The following is a 27,651-nucleotide window of genomic DNA, read 5'->3' as shown; positions in this document are numbered from 1 at the left end:
AAATGTACAAAGTCGCTATTTAATTATATTGATTTTTTGTCATTAGTCACCGACGTACAACAGGCCAAACTACATTGATAATCAAACCTCCTTTTTTCGGTTTCAGCTTCCTACCTTTCTCAATGCTACACGTCCCGCGATGCCAGTGTTCATCTATACTATGCTTTTCGTTGAGCGAGCGTTCTTCTTGCACCAAAACTTTTTATTTGCTTATAATCATGGTCCATCACATCTGCGTTCATTGTCTATAAGGAAAAGCTCTTTCATCCTTTGCTTCATCGTAATGTGTTTACGATCACTTTCTGCAGGTGTACTTGATGGTATAGTTATTAACATAAAGATAATATCGCGATCAGATGTTCTGGATAGATATTATTCCACCTTAAAACTGTTTTCTATCATTATTATCGAAGACACAAAAAACATGAATAGAATAGCTCACGGTTGTGACAGTTTTCAACATGTTGATAGCTCCTCTATTTTAATTTTTTTTTAAACACATCATCTAAGATGGGATGGGCTAAAAAACGATCTGTTATTGAAATTTTCTACTTACCGATGAGATTTTAAAACCTCTAAAAATTTAAAACCTAAGCACCCTGTCAAAAAGCTGATTCATTCAATATCTCCTCCTCTCTATTAGGCTAGTGCACACTTGTTTTTATTTACTAGAATCTAAGAGCATTGGTACTGAATATTCTTAAATTTAAAAAAACTATGCATCCAACGTTTCTTGAATTGTTCACAAACGTTTGGAGTAAAATAAAATTTCAGTGTAGAAACTAGTTTCTGTGCAATTTATTTTGATTTCACCATCACGAGTGGCTTTGATTTTAACAAATTCGCCTGCGTTTGTTTGCTATTCGTTGTGGTCTCTTGTGCCACGCTTCCTCGGGGTTTTCTTGTATTCGCATTATTGGTTTTAAGGTATTCGCATTATTAGTTTTAAGGATATTACGGGGGAGTCTTTGGCATCCTGTGGATTTGATTTGTATTGCAAGGGCAAGATATTTCTTTCGTATGGTAAGATGTGAAGTTCATTCCCTTGGCTATTCTAGGGGTATTTTGTCATAGCGTGGGTCTAACTTTGCTTGGTGAAAGACTCAGTTTAAGGGGTGCTGATTATTAGTTGTTCGTTTTATTCTTCGCGAGATGTCTGCGCGTCAAGTCCGAGTATCGGAGTCATCGAGTGATTCATCACAAAGTTTGAATTCTTTATCTCTGGTCAGCTAGAGTCGGTGTCTTAGAGAATGCTTGGAGATGCAAAAAGATGTGCGTGGCCTTGTTTCATTGCATAGCTCGTCTTATCCAAATCAAGGTATGAATTTGAATATTCCTCTGTCTTCGGAACAGAATTTGCCATCTCACGCTCCTGGTTTTGTCACGGTTTCCTCGGCATGGAACTCAATTCAAATTTTCTCGGTCCAAAGCTCCGCAAATCAGTTACCTGCTCATGAGTTCTTGGGTAGCAGTTCTTCAGTTTACATAGCCACGCTTTCTTTAGTTTAAACTAACGATTGATTAGGATTAACCTCTCAATTTTTTATGATGCAAGCTTTTTGCCCTTCATTTTGTATTGGCATTTTATTCTCGAGTCAGAAAATTAACGCTGTGTAACGTATGGTGGGTGGCCCATAATATAAAGGTCAGACCACTAGCAATAACTTGCTATCAATACTTAGTAAAAATTGCTACGAATACAGAAAAGTTACTGCAAATATAGAAACGTTTTTTCGTTTGTGTTTACAGCAACTTATTGGTAGTTATGGGCCACTAAAATAACGACAGGTTAGAATGATATGAATTGCTCCCCCTATGAAATTTTCTTTGCCACTTGTTTGCCCCCCCCCCCCCAGTTTTTTCAAAAGTTTCTATTAATTTCAATGTTTTTTTCCAAAGCTGTCCAATCATTTTTTGACTTTGTTAGGGTTGCCCTTTCTGTTTCGCTCAATGCGATCTTCTTTGCTAGATTAAACAAGCTACGATCCACCAAAAAATTGTGAGACTGCTTTTTCTTCCCACCTCACAATAATGTAAACGTCTGTTTGGTGTAATTTGCCCAAAAGAAAACCTATCGAAATTATTTTGTAAACTGTAGTAACTTAATAGACTATGCGTAGGAGCATTACTTTATGTGACCCATGTTTATATAGAGTTTCAGATTACAGTTTACAGTATTACTGTTATGTGTCTAGGCCGTTTGAAGTTGATATAAAGTTATAGTTCTGTTCTGTTCAATCCATGCGTTGTTCTGTCTCCTTCACATCTTAACAGTAAACGATTCGTAATTTTGACTTAGACTTCAGACAGATTTATTTGTTGCTCAATCTTTCCACCGTCCCCTTCCCTCCCCTCCCCTCCCCTCCCCCTTCCAAGCAATGTTTTTTGTTTAGATTTGGTGAATAGTTGCAAATCGTATGTGCAAAGATCGTATATAATACCAAGATCTCAACAACATTGCTTAAAGGGCAAGGGGTCAAATAAAATTCTAGTAGAAGTATAGTTCTTCTATTGAAATTCTAACGTTCATGCATTATTGTTAAACAGATAAAACTCAGTGGAGTAACAGATAGAAGTTACCTTTAGTTAAATATCAAGGGGTCCCGAGCCTTTAGGGGCCCTCAGCAACAGTTTTTCTTTGTTATTTTTCCTAGGTGACCCAGCTGCCCGTTATGTAACTTATGAAACTATTTGGCACAATGATAACAGCCTTGATATAGCTGTATCAAGGGCATACTTATCTAAGGGGCACTAAAAATCGGTGCCTTGAGCTAATGTTGAGCACCACATCAATGCTTTACTTTCTACTAGTTCGCAAAGTAATAGATAGCGTTGGCCCCTATAACTGAAAGCTGGCCCCCGGCTAGCCCCCTCCCCGCCATCATATTTTTAAAGCTAGATTCGCCACTGGGTTAAGGTTAGCGTTGTTGTGCGTTTTATGTAATGCAGAAAAATGTAAGATATACTGGTTCGATACGGCATCCTGTTGAGGCATTCAGGGGCAGACCGGCCGATCGGACTACCGGCCGATCACCCTCCCAAAATTATCACATTTTTTTCTTAATTTTGCTATTAAATGAAAACTCGTATTGTTTGGTAGAGGCCCTCTTCTGTGAATACAGAATGAATAAAAAGATCACTTTGCGGTATTTAAGTACTGAAAAAGCATTTCCAAAATTTGGGGCCCTATGTAAGCAAGGAGAACCCTGGGCCCAGGGCTCACTGTCTCTAATGCAATAATACGTTACTTAGCTGGAAGTTCCAAAATCTTATAAATTTAAATGTTTTCATTTAATCATAGGTTAAGGTGGTAAGGACATGACAATTTTTGTGACTCAATTTCTAGAAAGGTACATTATTTTAATGCTAACCAAAATAGATTTGAGAGTATAGATCAAAACAGCAGAAGGGCTCAGCCCCCTCAGCTCTGACAAAATTTTTGCTGCAGTACATCCATACTTTGCTCCAGAATAATACGTGAATGATTTGCCAAAGATCTTAAGTATAAAACATCAGTACTTAAGCCAAATTAGGCGAAAACCATGCGAGATTTGCCATGACGAACTTTGCAAAATAACAGGCCCATAGACACTGGGGGCAGGGGGGCAATGCCCCCTCTCAATGATTTGCAAAAATTATGTTTGAATATCTTATAAGCGCAGCTTGATCTGATAGTATTTCGTGAGGCAGGTATAGAAAAAGTTATATTTCTATCTATGCCCTCCAATCCTGTTTAGCAGTCTACGGGCCGGCAAAAATGAATAAGTTTTAAGTATCTCCCGTTGTACACTAAACAATATAAGAAACGAGATATAGCTGGAAGATTGAGATGCATTTCAAGCTTTATGCTCATAGAAATTTAGACATGAATTGACATCTAAACATAGCAAAGGAAGACTTGTTACTCTTGAAAGTTTCTTACTGAGAAAATTTATTTACTGTCTTCAATAGACAAGACAGGATTTTTATAATTGCATTTCAAACTTTTTCACTCAAAGTTATGTGTGTCGGAAATGCTGGGCTTGTTGCTTGAGAATAAGATTTTGGCTTTTTAGTAATTGGAAACTATTTGGGTATGGGGAAATATTGTAAACGGATCGTCCTTTCAACAAACTTGATGTGGCAAATTTTCTAGATGCATTTTCTGGCCATCTCTGTAGTGTCATATTTCGAAAATTTATCTTGAATACGGCCAGAATTCCTGACAATGGTGGTGGCCTTTATTTAAGCCCTGAACAATTTAAACATTTCACCCCTTCCCCTACTTCATTAACGCTTCGCCTGCCCTGCCTATGTTACTGATGTTACCATCTTGGTTGCCTACATCCCTGGTGGTAACTAATTATAATTAAAAGCAATATTTCAAAAACATTTTATGCAAGTATAGAAAAGTGTACCCTGGGTACCAGACTCACTATATGAAATAATAGAGAGTCTGGTCTAGTGCGCCCCATTCTCGTTCGGGTGAACTTACTTGAAAGAACTGAAGTCTATTTAACAGACTAGGCCTGTGAAACAAGACTGTCGGATAAATAACAAAGATACTCAGTAGTCGGAGGAGTTTTGGGAAATCTTAAAGCCAATGTATTTTATATAGTTCTGTAAAGTTGACATTATTAATACAGTGATAACAGACTTTTCTGCCTCAAGATTCCAATCAAATCAGGTGTAAAACGCCTTGGCAGCAAAAAGCATATGCGAAGCATGAAATTAAAGTTAGCACAATGCAGTTACTAAATGTTAATCATTGTTAAATTTCGCATACAACTTAAAATAAGACTTTTGTAATTTTCCACATAAATTAAGTGTACTTTCAGTCTACTTCCTCACTGTGAAGGCAGCGCGCTTGGACACCGCGGCGGTTAGAATCATCACGTTGGAAGTTCGCCACAGCAAATATGGCCAATATGACAAGCGAAGCCCCGTATGCCGGGGAAAATATTAGCCATAACTGATTTACTTGTGTTTGTTGTTGTTTGTTCTCGGCGCCTTGCGGTGTTTCTTATTTACTGCATTTCACTACAAGGCCTAATTTCTTTGCAATGAGAGGCACTGCCTGAAATATCAGAGACTTTCCAAAGTCAGTTGGCAATATGGCGAAGGTGTCTCTTTTCTCTTCAAACAAGGCTTTCAATGTTGTTCTGTGTTAAGTTCCACAACATGCGGAAAATATTCTTTGAGTACAGTTTTAACAGCATCTTCAAACTAAATCGTTACAGTCGCTAGCATTTATTTATGTTGTGTTCTGTTCAATGTTTTACACCAGAGCTAAGTTTATTGTTTCGCCGTGACCTTTGAACGTACAGAAATCTGTACACTCGCTCCTGATTGGTTAATATAAGCACACCAGAACGAGAATGGGGCGCACTAGACCAGACTCTCTATTTTATTTCATATATAGTGAGTCTGGTACCCAGGGTAAGAAAAGTGATGCAACAAACAACTTTGGGGATACCCGTAAACATATTTTTGATTTTCGGGGCACTTTCTCAACGAATAGGCCCAGGCCCTAAACTTGGAGCCAGTCGGCCCCTGGAGGCATTTAAATCGTTTTCTTTTCGAAGTAGTCAAAAAAAGAATGTAAAATTGTCTTATATGTTGAAACTGAAACAGGGTTTTGTACAAGTATTGCCAGGCTTGCCAACAGAGTCTGTAGCTTGGCCTGGGTAGTTATGGCCTGCCTTGCAGTATAAGAAGACACCTTCTTTTCATCGAGCATGTTGTCGCAACAAAGTTTTGTCAAAAAATCGTCCTGAAAGTGCTCATTCTATATTCGACAACGCTACAGAAATTATTTGCGGCAGCAAAGATCTCAAGTCCAGTGTTGCTAATCTTTAATTAAAGTTTAATCACGACCCTCACCTACCGTTAAAGGTGTCGCGTTCCCACAATTCAGTGGCATAGACCAATTTTAGACTCAAAAGGCGATTTAAACATACATCTGACCTGAAATATACGGCATGTGAAGGCAAGTGACAGTTAATCACTCGGTAAAACGTCGCAAATCGACTTTAAAATAAAAAATTATCTTGCCCTAGATGATTATTTCTTTAAAAAAAAGCTTTCTCGACAAAATTTTCCGGCATTTCTCACAATCAAATTAAGCCTTTGATTATAACGTTTGTAATAAGATTCCAAAAATAATGCAAGTTTTACATTGCTTTGATCTCAAACATGTAATGAACATTCTTGATTCCGGATCAGCGGCTTCAAACTTTTCTATAATTTGGACAAATTTTTGCTCTACTATTAAAGTTATGAAGATTGACTGTATTTTGACTGAAGACCGTAATAGTTTATGCTACGTCGTCGTTAATTGCGCAATCTAATGATTTTTGTAAAGAATTTGACTTTGATTTGGGTTTTCGACGTCTTGCACCTGATTTGTGGTATTTTCCAAATGATTTTTCTTTCAAATGATTACGTTGACATATAAAGGTGGGAAAATCCATTCTTGTTTGATTCTTAATGGCTCACCCATAACTCTATATTGCCTAATAAATTAGTCTATAATGAATGGTAATTCAAATTCGTATTCCATATTGCCTTTGTTTGCTTTTTCGATTGTTATTTGAATGCAAGTGTCGGAATCAATAGAACCAAAGCAATGGAAATTTTGGCATAATCCATTACAGCAACGCCTTAAAAGTCATCGTTTACTTTTGATTTACTTTACTAAAATAGTCCAATACATTTACTAAATATGAAAAATTGGGCTCGTGCTTGGCTCCTGGCTTGTTATATTTGCTAAATCAACTTCTCTTAAAAAACTCTTTTTGAAAAGAACTATGATTTTTTGTTGAAACTATAGATTTAAGTAAACAGATTTACTAGATATGATACCAGGTAGCTGACAGGTGTCCTTGATTGTCAGTATATTGGAAATTTTGTCCCTGTAAATCTAACCCTAGTTCCGCTATATATGCTTTGCTAAGAATGAAACTGCTGTGTTGGTACTGAATCTCTTTTCTAGAATTTTATACTCAAAATCTCATCAACTAGAAAAAGCATCATGAAATACTACTAAATTTGCAAAATCAGTTAAATGTGTTATGAATCTGCTGCTGAGATATGGTGACAAAAACACAGACTCTTCTCCCATGAAACCTCGGTATAAAAGTCTCCCATCATCAAACCTCGGTCCAAAACCTTTGTGGTCTGTTTATTAGGCCAATAGCGCTGTGAATAAGCATCCCTTTTTTTAATTTTTTAATTTTCTAAATACAAATGTTTTGAAATGCATAAGATTTACGTTAGCTTGGAGTTATATTCGTAGAGAGCGTATCAAAAACTTTGTCAAAAACATTCTGAAATTTTGCTCTGCTCTTCATTATCTAGCTGTTCATCGCCGATTAGCGTTACTCTTGATTAAAATAACCAAACGTGGATGGCAAAAACATAAGGCTTTTATCGAACTATGAACATTCTGATCATTTGCATTCGTAATAATTGTGGAGCTCAGTGCGCATGCGCTTCGACCGTAAGAATGGTAGCCACCTCGCATGTTGAATTCTTTTGAATTTTCGGTGCACAGCAAATATGGCAGTTGGACTTGGCTAAAAACAATTGGCTGTCAGCAATTTAAAGTGGATTTGCCTTTGTACTCAACGGTTAATCCTGCAATTCTTCTATAAACCAATTTACTCTGCAAATACCAGTTCTCTTACACTGAGTGGTCTTTCCTACATGAAGGTTTTGTCAATAGTAACTGTTTTAGGTGGGGGCGAAGGTCACTAATCCGCATAACTGCTGAAAATTTTTCTTTAAAAGACGATTTTAAATTGCCAAGCACAGAGAAATTATCCGAGAACTGATTTTAATTGATAGGCTACTGACTGTGGGATAATAATTCGGTGGTTTCATGGATTCGTGCATAAAAAGATGTATTTCCTCAGTTAAGAGAACATTTTCTTAGCCCAATCTTGAACCACGTAAGTGTGTCAAGCTCTCTAATGTGTATTGGAATACCATTCCTGGTTTTTAGACCATTTTAGACTCTTTTCGTTGTATTTTAATTAAGCCTTGGGGTTTGGAGATCGGTCTTCTTCCGGTATCCTACTTGCTCATTTATGATCTTTCAGTGAGTTTATCATGCAGACCCTGGGGACATAACTTGTGAATAATCTTTAAAATCATCTGATCGATGCTAAATGTTGTTTGAGTCTTTTGTTTTTGATGCTTGAGCAATATCAAATACACGATTTTACAGTCGCTGAAGGGCTGATATTTTAGAGTTCGATAAGCTCCTCTATCTAAAAAGACTGAGCAACAGAATTCATTAAAATATCGTGTGTGGTAGACTGAGCTACAAGAGATGCAGACTGAGCTGCAGAAGTGCCAGTGTCTAAGCAGATTCGTTTAGACTCAATGTCAGCTATGGCCTTTAACGTTTGCGTTACATTAGAAAGTTCGGTAGCCATAGAATTAAACTTTGACTGTGGGTCGGAGAATTCCCCACGAGAAACAGCCTTCCTCTTACCACTCCTAGCGGGCTTTTTTTCTTCATCCAGAAGGTCGCATTTCGGCTGCGGCGTTGCAGGAACGTCAACACGGAGAAGTTCGTCTTCCTCCTGGTCCATCATAGTCCTTGACGCAGTGGAATCACAAGCCACTCAGAAAATACTAAGATTGCATATGGGCGTTGGCGGTATTTATATGTGATGTTGCAGATAATCTTTTGTTTTTCTTTGAAGCAGCGGATAGAGACAGCCAATCAGGAGCTATCTCCAATTAGAATGAATTAACCTGTGCTAGAACAGTGACCTCGATGCTACGAGGAGTCTCGAAGAACTCAAATCGGAGTTCGCCGAGGCTCCTCCAATTTTCATTTCTACCTCAGTATAATGAAGATGACTCTCAATAAGGGCTCTGTATACTTGAAAAAGCATTGATTGTAGCAGGATGCCCTTAAGCTTTTTTATTGCTGTGAGGTCCCCAGCATCCTTTTTCGTAACTGATTCATATTGTTCTTCCAAACCTAAGGTTTCGTCAACTATTCACCCAAGATATTTTGTTTTGTCAACTTCTTTCTCGGTTTATTTATAGTTGCGGTATTGATACTCTAGTTTCCTTCTACCATGATGCTCCATTATCATGTACTCTGTTTGGTTGGGTTTAGACTGAGTTTGTTGATCCACATCCAGTCTGCAATGTTTTGTAGCATTCAAATAAACGATAAATAGCATTGGTCCCAAGCACTAGCCTTGGGGGATGCTGCACTCTATTTTTATAATATCAGAGACTTGACCATTCTCGCTCAGCCTACCCGCTCAGACTCACCATCACGGCTCATAATGACTTCGTGTTCCAAGCATCAAATTTTGCAATACTGCTTATCACTATATGTTTTAGATTAGGTAACAATTGTTTCATATTCCACGGTTGCTCTGACAATGTCAAATAGCTAGACAGATGTCCATTGTGGTGCTGCAACACTGTATGAAATAATTTTACAGCCTTATTTTCAACAATGTACCTTTTTGAGCCCTATGCTATTTAATTGCGGGGGGGGGGGAGGTAAAAAGAGAGAATAATTTGCCAGCAAGGACAATCTCTATGATCATAAATTAAGAAGATCTCAATGGCAAGGTGCTCTGAACTTATACCAAAATATGCCAGATATATAATTAACAGTTTTAAAGTTTAATATGCTCCTGATATACACGTGTATGAAAAACTACGAGCATGAGCATTTTCTTTGCCCATTCTGACGACTTTCTAGCACTTGCTTATCTATTGATAAAGAGCAAAACTTTAGACAAAGATAATGCAGATAGATCGCTTTTTGACATATGCATCATTTATTCTCTTTCAAAATTTTTGATCTATGTATTTGTAAATTTCCTTCGTTTTAATTACATTTTTGAATACTTTCATTGTTTACAATATGCAGTTAGATAAGCAGCTTTATTTTAATAATGTTGCAGAAATCTTTAATCTAAACAACGCTTATAGGTATATGACCATTGTAAATGAATAATATATGACATATAAACTCATTGCTCAATCTCGGCTCATGGTCTCGTATCTGGATGCATTCAGTACTACTTGAAACCTTTTTGCACTTTAAATTCACTCGTACTGTTTAAAAAAAATTCAGGCACCTGATTTCTGGTTTAGTCTACCTTTATAATTTATTTTTGCCACACCCATTTTTGCAAGGCACAAATGTTAGAATATTCGTTTGGTTGCCTTTTTCTGCCTTCAATAACATCAACCTTTCTGATTTCCACTATACTTTCCTAACGGTTCAATTCCGATTTGCCTGTTTCCTACACCATCACAGGACAGTTAGATTATGCTATTATCTCCTCACCTTCTTGTCCTTTCATTTGGTTTTCCAGAACTTTCAATTACTCCATTGGTATTACACGTTGAGAGATATTATCACCGGGTCCTCTTATCCAACTTTTTTGTGTACTTCTTTCTCCTCTTTGCATTTTCTTCTTTAGCCGTAATAGCTTTTGGAGCAATAGCTGGTCTTCATTTATCACTGTCCTGCTCTGGTCACTTGATTTGCTCTGGTCGCGCGAATGAGCGAAGCTACTCCTGAGCATGCGCAATTTGTACCTTCCTCTTTCGCTACGCCGCACGCGTGGCTATTCGATGAGTTCAGTTCATGATGGTTTCATGATGAGCGCGAAGAAGAGAAAGAGGAGAGAGTATCTTGTCGTTATTCAATACTCATTGTCTCTTAAGAGTTTCTTAATTATGATGTCATCAATGATGTTATGACATGTTCGCGACCTTTTTTGTCACGTCAAGAGATTTGCTTCCGTTCTGATGCTGAATTTAGATGTGGATGGCATATTTTTATCCATTGTGTCTTAAGTTCTAGGCCAACATGGCAATCATGTTATTGGGTTTTGCAAAATTTCGTTGTTCTCAGCTTTATAACGATTTAATAGTTTAAACAATTTTTTGGTGGTACAAAACTTGTAAATGGCTTTGAAAAAGCAAACATTTAGTAAACTAAAGCTTTTCGTCTGACACTGAAGAGTGTCAGACGAAACGCTTTAGTTTACTAAATGTTTGCTTTTTCAAAGCCACGTATATATATTTCCTAGCGTAGAGTTTTCGATCTATGTTCTGACGTTTTGAACTCTGAAAAGTGTCAGACGAAAAGCTTTAGTTTACTAAACGTTTGCTTTTTTCAAAGCCATTTAATATTTTCTTAATTTTACTGCTTCGAGCACTGAAGTTTCTTATTGTTTTCTGACTGTCCAGCACTCTTTTCTTATAGCCAGTTTCTTATAATAAAAAAAAGAGTTTATGTCGGCAAGAGCGAAACCACTCTAATTATTTTTTTGCTTCTATTCGAAAATTGCTCTTTGTAAAACTACACCGCATATCTAATAAAACTGTTATCTATTATTTCATCTTTTTTCGTTTCGTGTCGTTTTACTCGACGCAACATCATTTTTGGCTGAGAGCGCCGACAAAGTGAGATCACTGAAAAATCAAACTTCGCTTTAAAATTTGAATTGTAGACCAATGTAAATGTTTAATCTATAAATAGGTTTACCGTCCAGGTTTCCAAAAAGGTGGCCTGCATGTAGCCTAGATAGAATGTTATGTTTTGAGTAAAATGGTTTATCGCAGAAAACGGCTGGCATGAAATAATCTCTTAGTAAACACATAAAAACTAACAGTCGTTAAATTTTATTGCTATTAGTTTTGTTAATATAGCATGTTTGCAATGCATGCAGTATTTCGTTTTTTCAGTTTGCACTCGAAATCCTTTTTACGACGTTGCTTCCTTTTTGTTTGCAAAATGCCCATTGAAGATGAAGCGTCACAAAACCATTTGGTAGTATCTTAATTTTTTTTCACCCAAAGCCACAAACAGCCATTTTTCTGCACAGAAGCGGTTGTAGAACGAAGTTTTTTTGCTAAAACTTGGGTTAGGCTCTCCAGTCAGCATCATAAAAACACGATCGATGGATGGGAAAGCAAAAAATTTGCATAAACTTAAATTCTAGAAAAATATTTTTTGAATTGATCCAGTTCATATTCTTTCCTTTTTCTTCATTTCATAGACACTTTTTATGAAAACGGAAACATGAGGGGAAACCGCTGAAAATTTCTTCTCATTTTGCTGCTGCGCGTGTCCAGAACAATATGAATCAATAATTAATTCAACCTAGTTAATGCAACAATCAAACTATTACAGCCAAAAGTATATTTTACTGATTGGCGCATCATATTGCGAAATATGCAACAGAAACATTCCTTGATTACAGCTATAAAACGAAGCAAACATGATACCCCCTACTAAACTATGAGCTATTGCATACATGGATGTACACTCGCACGTTGCAATATTCATTATTCATAGCATACTGTGAGAGGATTTCTTATTAAAACCACCTAAGTCCACGTTTACCCATCTCATACAAAATAATTTCCATTCACTATTACATACAGCTATGAAGCGTGACCCCTATTCATTATATTTAGAAATTGATTAATTCTGCCCCAAAAAGATTCAAAGCAACAACCTTTTTTCATTCTAAGGCAACCACATGCCTTTATCGATTTGAAAAACCATTATTAGAAACACACTTACACGGTAATAGTACCATTATTAATAATGATACTGCTTTCTGGCCCCATAACTCATTCATACACTAGGGTAAATATTTTATAGCGACCTGCCTCTCATTCAACAATTTTGCTTCCTTAGGCATGGTCTACATTTTCGCAAACAAAAATGTCTTTGCGTAATTTAAACATTTCTAACTAAGTTTTCTATGGCGCCAGCAAAATTTGCAATTTTTTCCCGCCGAAATTTGCTAAAAAATACGCCTATTTCACCCAATTCTTGCATTCAAATGATTTGTATTGCCAACAAGTTCACGAAAAGTGCTACAATTTTGAACAAGGTGGTGCAATACTTTTGATACCCTACTGTGTTTTCTTTTACTTTTAACTGTGAATTCCGAACAGTTTGCTTGAACAGGTACGTGTCTGCTCATTGGGTTGAGAGCTTACAGTGTTAAGTACTTTTACCAAGATGCATGAAAGCTCTTGGTAGCCTGAAAAAGACCTATTGTCCATTCCAAATCTGTTGGCACATTCAGTTATTCCACAGAACTTAACCATTGTGATTGATCTAACTGAGGCCTAGTTACTTCTCCTAGGCATCAATGCGCCTAATCGGAAAGGCTGTTAGAAGACGGTACTTGAAAGTTTTTAAAATCTGTTCCTAATATACGAAGGCAAAGCAGACAAGTTGGTTAGGTACATATGCAAACGATTCTAGATATAGAATGTTTCGAAATCGGCGAAGATAACTGTCCATTTCAAAATCCATATGGTATAAATAAATATCACGTTGCTATGTGTATCCAAGACTAGGTTGTGAGCCATCATGGCGGCAATAAGTCAGTCACGTGACAGGTAGGAATAATCTATAAAGCACAGAGCAATATTTAACACTTTGTTTGGTGGGATTACATGCGGTTGGTACTGCACTGCTTTTACTTTTTGTTGAACAAACCGGTTTTTAACTCAAAATTCCTTCATTGCAGTCTCTTCGTTGCAAAATTCCCTTCGATCAGTGAAAATTGAATCATGTAAGACTTTTCTATATTTTAAACCTGTGAAATCGTGAAACTATTTGATTGTTACAGTGTGACCTGCTTCATATATTGAAATAGATTTGCTGATGCATAAAAAGACAAGATTTGCTTTTATTATTTTTGCATGATAATAGTATAGCGTATTGATTCTGAATTGTGAGAAACAGCTTGACATACCAGTCTGCAGAGTGTGGCTGACGCACGCGCAAGGTCAGGATAGTGCTGCACGCCAAAATTTTCTGATTGAATACCAAATTTACTATAGTGCTATTAAAAAATACTTAGATTTGCACGCAAAATGATTAATAAAGAAAGGTTTGCACGCAGAAAACATGGCGTGAATGAGTACTGCACGCGCGAGATCTCGTCGAGAACTGCCATACTCTGCAGACAGGTTGACATAATAGAATAGCATGAATGTTATTTTGTTTAAAATTAAGCAATGAATTTGCTAGCGTTTAGGTTGAAACAATGTACTGGCTAGCGTCATCTTCGTCGTCGTTTGAGTTGTTGTTGCCATCATTGTTGTTGTGTCTTTCTCATTATTGTGGTTATTGACTCTTTTTTGAAAATGCTTTTGGGAATATTTTGCCATCGAAAAATTCATAACATATGATGGTATCTTGTGATGGTATCTTCTATTAGCAACACAACGGTATAGCTAATCTATATAACAGCGTATTTGCCAGAAAGGGAAATTTCGTAAGCAATCTAGCAAACCGGGTAACCAAGATTTTTTCTTTTGATATGTGATCCTAGTGGGTCTTTGACTCAAAAATCCGTCAGGGGCCCTAAAGGTAGGGGTCCAGTTGTCACGTGATCAATCATTTCATTGTTCATGGTCATCAAAATGTTTTTTCATCTAATCTTAAAACCAATGGTATTTTTCGAAAGAACATTCAAAAATGAACAAAAGATGACAAGAAACCTATGTTGTAAAACAAACCTGTCAAAAGATATGACCTCTTAAATCATTGCAAAAATGACGTCATCAAACGAGTACAAAATCTTTACCATATCTTTTCTCGCTTATTTCTCATTGTTTTCAGAAGTACTAAGTCTCAAAATGGCTCAGGATTACTTTGCGGAGACAATCGAACTATTTTCGATTAGAAACATTTATATTTGTTGCATCTTTTGACGCCACAATCATTTCAATTGAAGAAAATGTTTTTTGCTTGATGCAAAATATGGTCAAACTCATGTTTTGTTTCTTTTGGAAATCTCGGTAGTGATGAGCGAAGCTAGGATGTTTAAGTAGACCATAGCAACATAATTGAAGAGCTAACAACTGAGTAGAGACCGCTTTCATTAATGCCAAGTTTAGAGAAACTTTAGCGAAAATTATAAAAATATCTATCAAAAGCTTACACAAAAAGGAAGCCAAAAGTGCACCGTAATCACCGGCTCCGCGCCATCTCCAAGATTTTTCAGGAGACTGATGATTTCTTCATCATCCTTTTATTTCTTCAGTATCTCTTCCCGTCCTGGCTCTCATTCGCAACGGAAAGTAAAGTTCCGTCCTGACTCTCCTTCGCAACGGAAAGTGAAATTTGCACGCAGGCTACATGTTTGCTAGATTGCTTACAAAATTTCCCTGTCTAAATTCATTTTTGATAATCTAACCGGTATGAGAATCGGAGATCAAATATTTGACTTTGCATCGTCATAGAAACAAAATGCCTGTTGTTATAGCATTTTGATTACCTATCTGTTGAACATCAGAAGACTACATGAAATCGATTAAACAAATAATAAACTTTGATAAAAGTTATGAATACATCGCAATCTTTCAAAGGTTGCTTGGTCGGCAATACCTCTCTTATCGACAGATAATAGCTTATTGCAGTGACAGTCTTGGCCTAAAATCATAGTGTAGTTTGCAAGTTGAAATTGGTGATTTTATACTATCAAAAACGATGCTAGAATCATTTCATCCGTCTAGACATAAATGCATAGTGTTATCAAACTGTTTTTTAGATGAAAAAACAACTAGAGCTCACGTTGTTTTAGTATAGTCACTGTTTAGTCGTTTGAGCCGTGCTTAGCATTCCTGAAATCTTAATATGATAGAATTAATGAGTTGGCTCTTCAAGCCTGATATTTAAATGGCTAAATTCTTTAAAAATCACCATCTGTTCCACAAGGCTGAGCTGTAAAGCCCTTGCTTTTCTTCTCTGCATAGCTTACTCCTTTTGTGCATGTGCATAGCGAGCAACTTTGCCAGAATATAATCTTTGCGGATTATGATAGGCAAAACAAATCCTTATAATGCTAAGATGATTAACATTTATTCACAACTTGCATTATAGTCTTTCAACACGAGCCAGATAATTTCTTATCAATTCAAAGTCAAAGTTGTTTTTTTAGCTTTAAACTACTTCTTTGCATTGAGATAACATCGCAAAAATTGACGATGGATTTAAGCTGCTTATAATTTTCATGGATTCTAAACAGATGTTTGCTAAACATGCTTAAGTTCTGCTGCATAGTAATCTTACCAAATGCCCAGCAAAATACTGCTGCAGAGGTTTATACCTTGCATTCAACTGTCTCAGCGCGCTATTTGATTTGCACACGCGATAGATTTATTAAGTGAAACGTCAAAAAATCAGTTTTTAAAAATTTTGAATTTTGAACACATTGCCTAATAAAATGCAATCAAATGCCTTTGAATATAAGAAAATCAGCTAAATTCGTCTTACAAGATTTGAAGTAGGTAGCAACGGTATCCTTTAGTTAAGTGATAAAGTGAGTAAGAACAAATTTTCGTTTCCTGAACTGAACAATGCAGCAGGCGTTAAAAATCAATTCTGTTATATGCCGCTATGATGAAAAAATTCCAAATCTTCATGAAGGCCTTGCTCGCACAATACCGTACTCGAATGAATGTAGCACGATTTGCAGTTTGTTTGGCGGTGACCCATATTGTATAAAACAGAGTTGTCAGATGCTTGGAATGGTTGGCGGCCAATTATTTTACACTTGGCGGCCAAATTCGGCTAGCCAAACAAAACATACGAAAAAGCTACATTTTGGCTAATTCTATGGAGTAACAGTGTAATCAATCAAAAATTGGCTTTGTTTGTCACAAAAGCTCTAACTTGCTTTCAATTTTAATTTTCTGTTATCTTTTACTTTTTTTCTTGCTTCGTTATTTGCAATATTTGCAATAACGAAATGTTGAATATTGTCTGTGCTAATGTTTTAGTTTTATTTTTATTTTTGTGGCTTTCATTATGCGACCAAAATTCGGCCAACAATTGCTTTTTCGGCCAAATCAATTTTTGACGGCTAACAGCTTTGAAAAACGGTCAGAACTGAGAAATTTGGTCGTTAAAACGGCCAAATGGCAACCCTGGTATAAAATGGTCCTTTTTAAAGCGCTACCGTAACAGCGACAACAACAGCAACAACAACAACAAAAGTAGCAACCGCATTAAAAACTACTTGCGAGCAAAAATTGTCATATTTTTGCAAATAGAATACCATGATAGCCTGTTACTATTTACACTTATTTTTTCAAAGATGGTAATAGCTATCAATAACAAGGCTGGGCCGCAGCTCTGTCTCACTCATCATTCATTCATAAGAAGATTTCTTCATCATATATTGTTTTTATGTTGTATTATTTCATATAAATACCAATCCAACAAGTTGAATGACTGCCCAGTACTTTAACGATCTTGATTCGATAACCATAGAATTTGTTGTACAGTGCATGCACATAACTGCAGAAATTTTTCGGATAAAATTTTAATATTACTAATTGCTCTTCAATTTTTAGAAACTTTTAAAGATTTCCTCGGAGTTGTGGATATAATGATTGGCAAAGACTATAAAAGTTTTGTCTGTATTCCAATTTGACACGAGATTTGAATCCAGGCTTTTAATTTTTAATTGTCAGTGCTGAAGTTAATTGTCAATTCCCCCCGATCCACTAAGAAGTAATCTTTAACGAAAATTATGTCTGGAATTAAAGATAAACAAAACAAATTTGAATATACAGCCGGTTTTTTAAAAGGGCAAAATGTTTTGCCTTAGCACCATTGGCAACATATACTTATTCAAAATCTTGTTATGATTCTACACGACATTCTTATCAAATTTAAGTCAAAACCTTCTCTGTTGGATCTGCTTTAAATAAGGTCGTCTAAGAAATTGTTGTTTTCATAAATCAGTTATATAAACTTGAATGATAAATGAATTTTTGCTTTATGTAATATTGATGTGACCGTGGCCAATAATTACTTGAGTGTTGGTTTATAGGATTATACACTTAAATACAGTTTATTTTCAGTATTATAATCAATTTGTGGATTTTCGTGGCAACTATACATCCACCGTTAACCTTGTTAGTGGCATTGTTCTTAGATAAACATTTAAAAAATCATGTATATTCAAATCTTGGATCACCGCTTTTTAATAAAAATTATATTTGGCCATGATAATGAACTGATACATGTGGATGTGGTGTGGTTCTCTGGATTTTCTCTATTTAATTGTTCTTTAAAGGCCCTTGTGCAACCGGCATGCGTTGCAACTGTATTTTCAAAACCGGCCTAATATCCAACTCAATGATCCAACTGCATGAAAATTCAAAACACAATCAATTTCTGAAGATAGCTGCCGCAAAGCATGCCTGTTGCGCAAGAGCTTTTAATTAGACCAACTATGAGTAGATTTATATTCATTAATTAATATTCGAACTATATTCACTATAAATACATTGATTGCCTATGATCGCAGTCTTTTTGTAAAAGGCAAGTGCACATAGTAGCATGAGTAGCATCAACATTCGATCAAAATGACTTTAATAGATATGGAAAAATAAAGCACTTTGTGTTTCGTGGATTACAAGCTACCATCTTTAGCGCCATCATCAACACTGCACTCTATACTGTTATTGTGCATGCCATAAGTGACGTCATCACCAGCTTCATCACAATAGCCCCAACAAGCTCCCATGAATAGTTAACAACAATAGCCAAAACCACCACGTCGGACCCATCACCGTCAATTCTACAATTGCCAGCTTCATTGCCACCGCCATCACTTTGACCATTGCCACCGCCATCACAACCACCATTTCATTTCATTTTTTAACAATTCCATTTCACGAAATGAAATAGATCTCTGTCAGTCTGATGTTTTGAATTGAAGAACAGGTAAGACAGAGTCAATGTTTCTTAGTCTTAGTAACGCTGGTTGTAAATAGCTTGGATAGATATCCAGGTACAAGGCTGTTAGGCCCAATTTCCACTAGGCGGATAATGTTGAAGCGGACAAATTTCCTGCAATCCAATTGGCTAATTGAAATTGTTGCGGCGGGAAAATGTCGACTAGCGAAAAGTTGAAAGTGATCCTACTTTTCGCGGCACGACCTTTTTCCGCTGGAAAGTAGCTAATGGAATTCATGCCGTTGCAGTCATCCATGATCACTACCACTACCACCATAATCATCATTATCACAACCACCATGGCCGCCACGATTGCCATAAACAATCACCACCATCATTAACACCGTTAACACCAACACGATTGCAAATAAAATCAGCACAACATTTGCCAAAAACAGTTACCGTCACAATAATCACCCTCACCATTACCACCACCCCAAGATAACAAGGGCCCCGCAGATGTTTTTGGCCCGCAGATATTTTGGCCCTTTGCCAAAAATCACTACCACCAGCACCATGTCTATCACCACCACGTCTGCCAGGAAGAAAAACCACCATCATCGCCATTGGCACTACCATCACCACAAACAAGCGCCAATTCATTCATAAAAACCATATCGCGACGACCATCACCACCACTCCCCCCTACAGCCATGATCAACACCATTGCCACTACCAAGAAATCAAATCTGAAAAATTTCTCTCTGATGTGTACTGAAAAAAATTTAGACGTAGGAATTGCACAAGGGGGTCTCGAAACCAGGGTTCGAAGCAGTGCTTCAGGAGATACAAGGCTTATCCCGAGCCAAATATGCAGTGTAGCTGAAAGAGAGTGATTATTTGAATATAAAATCTTTCAAGCACCTGCTAACAAGCGATTCTGAGGCCCGAATTCGTAACAAACAAGATAAAAATCGTTGCACCTTGCGCATTGTTCTTTAGAAGTTGGGATAATACAGTTTCAGGGGAACACGCATCAAACCATTTTTCCTGGAGGAGGCAGTTGACAGGAAATTGACGGGGGTGCGGAAAACCTTTCATGGCACAGTAATGCTAAATATACCTGATCGGAAAGAGAATCTGCACTCTTACGTAACCTTGTTTCACGAATCAAATCAACTCAACTCTTTATTGAATCTTTACAATATACATAGCGTAATGTCATGTGACTATTAACTAATGGCGCATGCGTGACATGTGACAGGGAGTGAACCTGTTTCATTATCAATTCGGAGGATATGGTCTTCAGTGACGTCATTGACCCGCATGAAAGACCCCACACTCAGTTTTTTGCTTTGTGGTAGATAATCTCGGCCGTTAATTCAAAATGGTACCGGCAAATTGAGAAATTGCGCATCATACAAAAGGACCTTTCATTTTGAGAGTATCAAACGTTATTTTTTGACCAAAAGGTAACTGAAAATTTTCATTTAGCTATGGCGTGAATCGGACATAACTTGATTGGAAAAGATGCTCTTTTGGCTGGTTCTTGCGCCATTTTTTACTGGCTAAAATGATTATTTTGCAGTTGATTCTGCATAGCTCCAATAGAATAACGCTACTCGCGTACTGCGCTCGTGTTGGATTACATCAGCTACTGTGTCATACATATTTCATCTGCTATCACATTTCTCTATTGATCATTATATAGTTTATAAAAGTATTTAGGCTCAAAACTGATTCAAATAAAAAGATGGTCAGGATTTGCCATTTTTACCCGAGCTTTTGTCACCTTCGATGATAAAGTTACAATTTAATCTTTTTAAGTGAACAAGGCACTTCTGTACAAATTTATGTAATGGTGAAAAGTTGAAAAGTCAATGCTTTGAGATTTACGGAGACTAAGTGGCAGGATTATTTGTCTAAACAGATGGCGAAAATTCCATTGCAACATTTATAAAACACACTTTCATAGCTTATCTGAATACAATATTATTAAGACCTCGTGCTGTTCTGGTCATTGCTGTAACAGGTGCGACTACATGCATAGAGCGAGTTTGCCTTCTGTCTGACTTTTTTGACCACTGACAGTTGATAATTACACTGAATCGATTCAAGTCGCTAATCATCACACTTTATAATCGGGTATTCTGTTCGTTAGCCATTTTATCATAAGCAATATTTATTACTGAATAACAGAGCAGTCTTCTTGAGATTTCAAATATGTCCGGCTGTTGTTTACTATGTATTTGATTTGCAGGTTTTGTTGCGCATTTATCTCAAAATTTTAATGAGATTAATACGAGACCTCATCATATTCAAAAATTTCGAGCATTTGAGATGGTGGCAGCTAATAGATTCATGGCTGGGATACAAAGTCGTCTCGTGGAAAATATGTAGCGCTGTCATCCGCCATTGTGTTGCCAATCGCTTTGATATCATGCGCTTGCTGTTGCAACCACCGTTTGCTTGGCAAAGATTTATGTTCAAATAGAGTAAGGATGCATGTACATTGATATAAGGGAAAACAATTCTGTGAAAAAATCAGTTTTGAATTTGCTTCGCTAAAAAATTTCCTGGCATGAATCCGTGATTGCAAATTTTAAAGGATTTTTAACATAAGATATGACGCTAGCAGATTTTCAAAGAAGCGATATACCACCATTATTAACTTGAAAAGAAAAAATAATGACATGGAAAGGCGATCAACATGAATGCAATATTATTTCGTTTTCCTTGTCATGCTGTATTGGTATTAGGAAAACCAGGAAAACCAGGAAAACCAGGAAAACCAGGAAAACCAGGAAAACCAACAGCCTTAAGGTATTAGGAAAATAGCATATGGTCCTTCGACATATGGTCGTTTTCTTGATCTCCATGGTTCAGATTTTCAATTTTTCAATGATTGTGAGATACTCCCATGCTCTGCGAGGCTCGCGCTATCGTTGCGAAATATCGCATTTTTATTTATACTTTATAATGCAGGAAATCTGCTAAAATATTCTTACTTCAGCGATTAAAAAGCTTTAAACCTACCTTGTAGTGACGTTCAACGCAGAGTTTCGTTAGTTCGCCTTGTCTTGATCAAAAGACGTGGTTAGCATCTGTCGTGGAAAATCCTATTTGAAAGACTCAGTAGTACCGTGTGTCAACTTTCTCTCTTGATACTCTACGAAAGCATTGCTTCTTTGCTTTAAATGTTGAATCTCGACCTCATTGTTGCTCGTGTGTTCAGGGGGTACAATAATGATGGAAGTTCTTGGTTTCACAGCCAGCGGTAGGTCACGCTGGAAAAATAATACTGCATAATTGATGGGCCGTTTCAAGTCAGCGGCTTCAATGCAAGCTTTCTTGAAGAGCACAACCTCAAAACATGTTAATGGACTCATAGAAAACCCTTAATCCTATGGGAGGTATCTTTGATAGCCAATTGCATTTGGTTTAATTTAAGTAGACTTGCAGCTCATTTTCCCGTCCTTCAGCAGGTAGAGACACTGTTAAATTAGGCCTGAGTCTATATACAATGTAATCAAGTAACTAAAAGACGCAAACACCCATTTTATTTTCCAACCAGTCCAGCACCTAATCGAGGCTAAAAATAAGCCTGATTTTTCAAGGTCTTAGAGATAAGCCAACAGACAATGCTTATTTAGTGCCCTTGCAAATGTCTTGCAGATGAACTTAAAAAGCAGATTTCCTGCAATTTTTTGCACTTTCATGCAAGATTATCTCTGCTTTGAGTTTTTCCTAACAACCTCACCTGCTCTTGCTTTGACCTTTTTCGCGTCAGGTTATGTCTACTTCACTTAATCGTTTCTTTTCACTTTGCATTACGGCCAGTCAAAATATAGGCCTAAAGCCACTGGTCACCGTTCTTGTTGCCTTTCTTCCATTTAGAATTATAGATGCGTATTATCGTCATCTGAAATGTTGTCTCATACTAATTTTATGAGCACTTTTACCAAAAAACGCCTTTCTTTCAAGATAATGAAAATAATTGTTTATACATTAAGTCATATAGTGCTCGATACTATATGGACAGAGCTGTACACTCCTTGGTTTATAGAAATGAACAATGCTCGGTTGTTCTGGGTTTCATACTTACTGAGATCATCAAGCAACTGTTTTCATAGGAACAATGTGAAATCTAGTCTATCACTCTAATTTGCTATTCTATTCTGTTTACGAATATGTCTATCTGTCTTGCTATATACTTCTCAGGTAATTTTCCCTCCTTGTTTAAGATTGCACCTGCTTAACACAATATTAATGAGCCTCTTGTGGCTATTCTTTAATGTAATCAGCTATTTGATCTTTTTCTCATCATTATCTCCAGATAATTTCCCCCCTCTGATTATTAAGATAAAAAGACGAGACGACACAGCACAGTTAGAATCCGTCCTGTTTGGAGAAAAAGGTTGTCGTTTTGATTGCATTATGGCAAATAAAAAAACTTGTTTAAAGTCTTTTTAATTACTATAAGTTATTGTTTTTCATTCAAATGCAGTATGCAAACTATTTCAGTAAACTAACAAAAGTCTTTTAATACAGTAAAACAGCCATACATAAAATGGATGCTCTATTAAGTTATAGGAAATTTGCCTGAATATCATTTAAGCACTGCCTGTAGTAACTTGTATGTGGTCAACGTATTTGGATTTAATCCACCAAGAAAAATTCATGTTACGACTTTATGCAAATGCGGGCAAGAGTAAGCCCTTGGATTTAGGGTTAATGTTTCATAGCTTTCTGGGCGATTTATTTCACTTTGCATCCACCATCCCCCGTACCAAAAAAAGACAGATAAATCCCAAAGTCTTTCTCGTATTGGTTTAAAATTAAAAACACGTTTGTCGAAAGACCAGTTTCATTCTTTTAAACTATTATTGTACTGGTGGATAAGCCTTGATTTCATTTTTAAAGACTATTAAAATCTGATAGAAGGCCACTGACCTTGAGAGCCTATTTGAGACAACACATATCACTTTGACACAATACTTAGTTTATTATCAAAATGTGCACGTATGAACACATCCCCGACCTATTCAATCTACTGCCTTGTTTTGCATCGATTCCTCCAAACTTCAGTGCTTGAATACTTTGATCTCAGATTAAGATTCAGTGCCTTAATTCTAGCCTGGTTACAATTATTCACTTTGTTTGTCTCTGCAATTAAGTGGCTCTGCTTGAAGAAGATTGATATTGTCTTATTCTAAATTACTATGTAACAGGCATTTGCTCAAAATGTTGAATTTTTCAAAATTCAAAGTTTTTCAACATGATCCAACCTGAATTCAAGCCTTATCTAAGGCTAAAAATATTCATTATGTCGAGTAAGTTCACCATGTTTTGGTTTAATTTTCGAGTTTACCCAAAGGAAAAATTTGGAAGAACATATCAGCATTATGAGAAGATTCTAGGTTTTAAAAAGCAGAGAGAAGACAGCGTAGGGGTGCTTTTGTGGCTAAAATGTAGGATAGATATGATTTATCTAGTCCATGATGTTTGTCTAATAGAAGCTTGAACATTATTATAAACAATGACAAATAATAATTTCTGTTTTTTTCCCAATGCATTTTATCTGTTTTGATGATACAGTCAGATGAAACGTCATGTCATGTACAAGTTAAATACAGTCTGATTTTTATAGTGATGACGTACAATAAAATAACCATTCTTTAGCAGATTTGAGTTCCTTGTTAAAATTACGTTTGTTATACTCAAGGATTCGTACTTAATGTCTTTATTTTAGGCGAAATAAGCAATAATTTTTTGGAAATATTTGATTTTTATAGATATTTTATATAGATATAGGGATGTTTGTAGAAAGAAATAGAGGAGCTGGCTTTTTAAAAAAACATTATTAAATGTTACAGGAATTGTTGGAGTTTTGAGCATGTTGTTCGTGCCTTTGACAGCATTTGTACACGCCCTTTTTGGGCAATGTGTCCCATGCCTTGCTTTTTGAGCACGTTAAACTACGATTAAAAGTTGACTGTAGGTAATCATGCGGAGTGTCATAAAAATCAAATCAAGCACAATCAAGCAAAATTTATTGCTGGGTTAGGTTTTATTTAGAACATTATACCTTAAACCTTTTTAATATTGTATCATATATTTTTATTTCATACTAACTCTTTATAGATAGTTGGCCTTAATTAGCTTCTTTATAGCTATCAGCCGTTCATTTAGTACGCCAACTTTAAACAAATTATTTATTATTATATTATTATTATTATCGCATCAGCTCTTTGAAGAAAAGTCCCTCTGAAAACAGATAATTTGAGGTTTCTTTTGAAAAAAGAGAAAAATACACCATTTAACTTCAGAGAAAGTTTGAGATTTTTTCCAAAACATCAGGAATGACACTTTTATGCGAGATGGTTGCTTCTCACTTTGCACCTGTGGGTGTTAGGTAACATAATGGCCATTGTATTTAACATATTTTATCAGTAGCAGTTAGTTTTGATACGATTTTGACCCTGTAACAGTGTGTTCGAGAACTCTAAGCATTACTTTGTGTTTTTTTTCTAGAGCAAGATTTTGGAGCAGCTGCTCAAGGCAGGTGGCTTATCAAAGGTATGCTAACTAAAGCCGCATTTGCACGAGCAAAGCTTGGCAGTTTTCCTTGACAAGTTTCTTTGCCCTTGTAGATTATAAACAAGTTTTGTTCGACAATTTCCACACATTTCGTGTAGAGAGATAAAAAACTTGTGTTATGGCAAGCGGAGTTTATAGTTTAGCTACGGTTTTCTGACAGGGCTCGTTTTTCGCTTCGAATTTTCTATCAAAAATGGCTTCTTTAACGAAGAAGAAACTTTCATTCGTGTGTTGGACAGCTGCAGCCCTACTAATATACTATAAATCTAAGGAAAAAAGACAGCGAAAGTGGTGGGTTCAGACTTGAGCGAGCCATCATCGCATGCAGATCAAAGGATTAGCAGGCAACTTGATTGGAAAACTTGCAGATCTAGGCAGTTTTCAAAAAAATTTTCAGGAAGTCCAACGGTCAAAATTTTGCATTTGGAGTCTTCGAAAATTTCATTAGAAATCTTGACAGGCAACAATATGTCATTGCTGTACCTATTTTGGTAACTGTCTGCTTTTGTTTTCCAAAGGCTTTTACGGCTTTTCAGAGCTTCCAAAAGCATTGACGTTTCTCGATCGGTCCAGATTAACCTTGTGGCGGCCATGACAGCTAAGAGCAAGCAATTACTTCCGCGGAAAGAAGGGTCTGGAATTGAGTCAAACTTATCAAGTTTACTTGTCAAGACAACTAAACGGGCAAGTTTTGCATATGACAATTTTCTACTTGTCAAATGCACTTGCTAAAAAACTGGCACGCCAGCTTTAAACAAGTACACTTGTCAAGTAAAAAATTGCAATTTTTCCTCAATCTATCCCAATCTACACAAGCAAAATAAACTTCTCAAAGAAAATTTGTCAAGGAAAACTTGCTCGTGTAAATGCAGCTTTACAAATGTGGACCTTGCTTATTTCTTTATCAAGATCTAATCGATGTTCTCATTCTTCGTACATAATAAGTAGTTTTTTTTATTTTATCGAGTTAATATACGTCATGAAAACTGCTCTCTGTGCGAGAATTAATGTCTCAAAGGAAACGAGACACTTTCAACAAAATGTTCTGGCGCAAATGGCTGAAATTTGACTTCGTCAGTCGTCTTTTATAACAAATAGCAAGGACAGAGTCTGTTTTTGTGACTTTAGTTTTAACATAAAAAAGTAAACTGACGCACTTTAAAGAATGTTGGCAATACAGTGGCGGACTGGCAAAAGGTTCTGGGATGCACCTGCATCCAAGACCAACCCTTTCACTTGCATTGAGGGGTACTTCATCCTATTTTAAAGTTTATTCATCACTGTACAGCTCCCTCGCAGCAGCTCCCTCGCAGCAGCTACCTCGCAGCAGCTACCTCGCAGCAGCTCCCTCGCAGCAGCTACCTCGCAGCAGCTACCTCGAAGCTTGCAGCACCAGTCCTGTTTATAATTCTCGTCTTTAGTAGAACTGGTCACTGGTTTTACTATTTCCCCATCGGGCGACCATTCCCTCTTCACCGCCTAGTCTCATAAGTCTTTGACGATATAGTTATGACCATGAAATGAATAGAAGGAAACACTCACGCTTTGAAAACTGGATTAGGCTTGAATAGTTGGGTTCACCCAATTTTGTTTTTCACTGAAAATCAAGGATATAAATAAACTCATGTGATTAACGGATTTGCCTGCCTTGCTCACACAAACATTTTTAAAAAAATTGCGAGGGTAAACCAGAATAATAAATAAAGAAATTACGACAAATGTACGATGGCTTGAAAGTTTAGCAGTAAATTGGTCAAATTTATCGTCATTTATTAATAATTAATAATCCTTTAATAATCAGAGATCACCATATTTCCTCCCATTCTTTCAATTTGACTTCTCCATGTTTGTCTATACATTACCCAAGTTCTATGAAATCCATTCTTTTTTAAATGAATATTCCTGTTTCTTAGGATATTTCCTTTTAAAGTTGATTTCCTTTGGCTCTGGCTCAGTTCCTTCTTATATGCTCACTATTTTAGGAATGTGTCTGGAAATCACATGTTTTGCCTTTTGTCTGTACATCCTATGGGAAGCCTTACAGCTGTCTGTTTTATTTCCAACAAACTTTGCTTTATCAGAATCAACAAGCCAATTGCTTCTATGACGCTGTCACAGTCAAGAAAATATCGTCACTTTAACTCTTCTGTCGCTGCTGGCAATAAGCTCAGTCCGGCACAGCTCATTCGCGCTGGAAAATACAATGACGAGCCACCATTGCTGGAATCATTATGGCCTAGTTCAGGGGTTTAATCCACCTGTCAGTCAACTATTGGCCAATCAATTAGCGACTAGTAGTACCATGCTTCTTGATTGGCTATTGGTTGATAGGCAGATGGCTCAAGCCA

General features: G+C 36.6%; 2 protein-coding genes across 3 annotated transcripts in view; one reads left to right on the top strand and one right to left on the bottom strand.

Annotated features, from left to right (window-relative positions):
* LOC148957464 (octopamine receptor-like) overlaps window positions 1–22,533 on the bottom strand; it is a 29,402-nt gene extending 6,869 nt beyond the window's left edge. The window contains exon 1 of the mRNA XM_089115294.1: window positions 21,740–22,533. The gene's annotated coding sequence lies outside the window, so the exon portion shown is untranslated. The remainder of the gene's footprint in view (window positions 1–21,739) is intronic.
* The window catches only part of LOC148957463 (divergent protein kinase domain 1B-like), a 70,007-nt gene extending 42,385 nt beyond the window's left edge, over window positions 1–27,622 (top strand). The window contains exons 4-5 of one of the 2 annotated variants that reach the window (XM_089115301.1): window positions 25,238–25,282; window positions 27,385–27,622. In XM_089115301.1, the coding sequence (XP_088971427.1) occupies window positions 25,238–25,282; window positions 27,385–27,410 (71 nt within the window). In that variant the 3' untranslated portion in view covers window positions 27,411–27,622. Of the gene's footprint in view, window positions 1–25,237; window positions 25,283–27,285 lie in introns of both variants that reach the window. The other variant, XM_089115300.1, reaches the window with a different exon arrangement.
* The last annotated feature ends 29 nt before the right edge of the window (window positions 27,623–27,651 follow it).

The sequence above is a fragment of the Rhopilema esculentum genome, unplaced genomic scaffold (genome assembly GCF_057945365.1).
Source record: "Rhopilema esculentum isolate cy_ngs unplaced genomic scaffold, ASM5794536v1 HiC_scaffold_24, whole genome shotgun sequence".
NCBI lineage: Eukaryota > Metazoa > Cnidaria > Scyphozoa > Rhizostomeae > Rhizostomatidae > Rhopilema > Rhopilema esculentum.
Note: the sequence above shows the minus strand (reverse complement) of the source record. Positions and strands in the feature narration are given on the sequence as shown.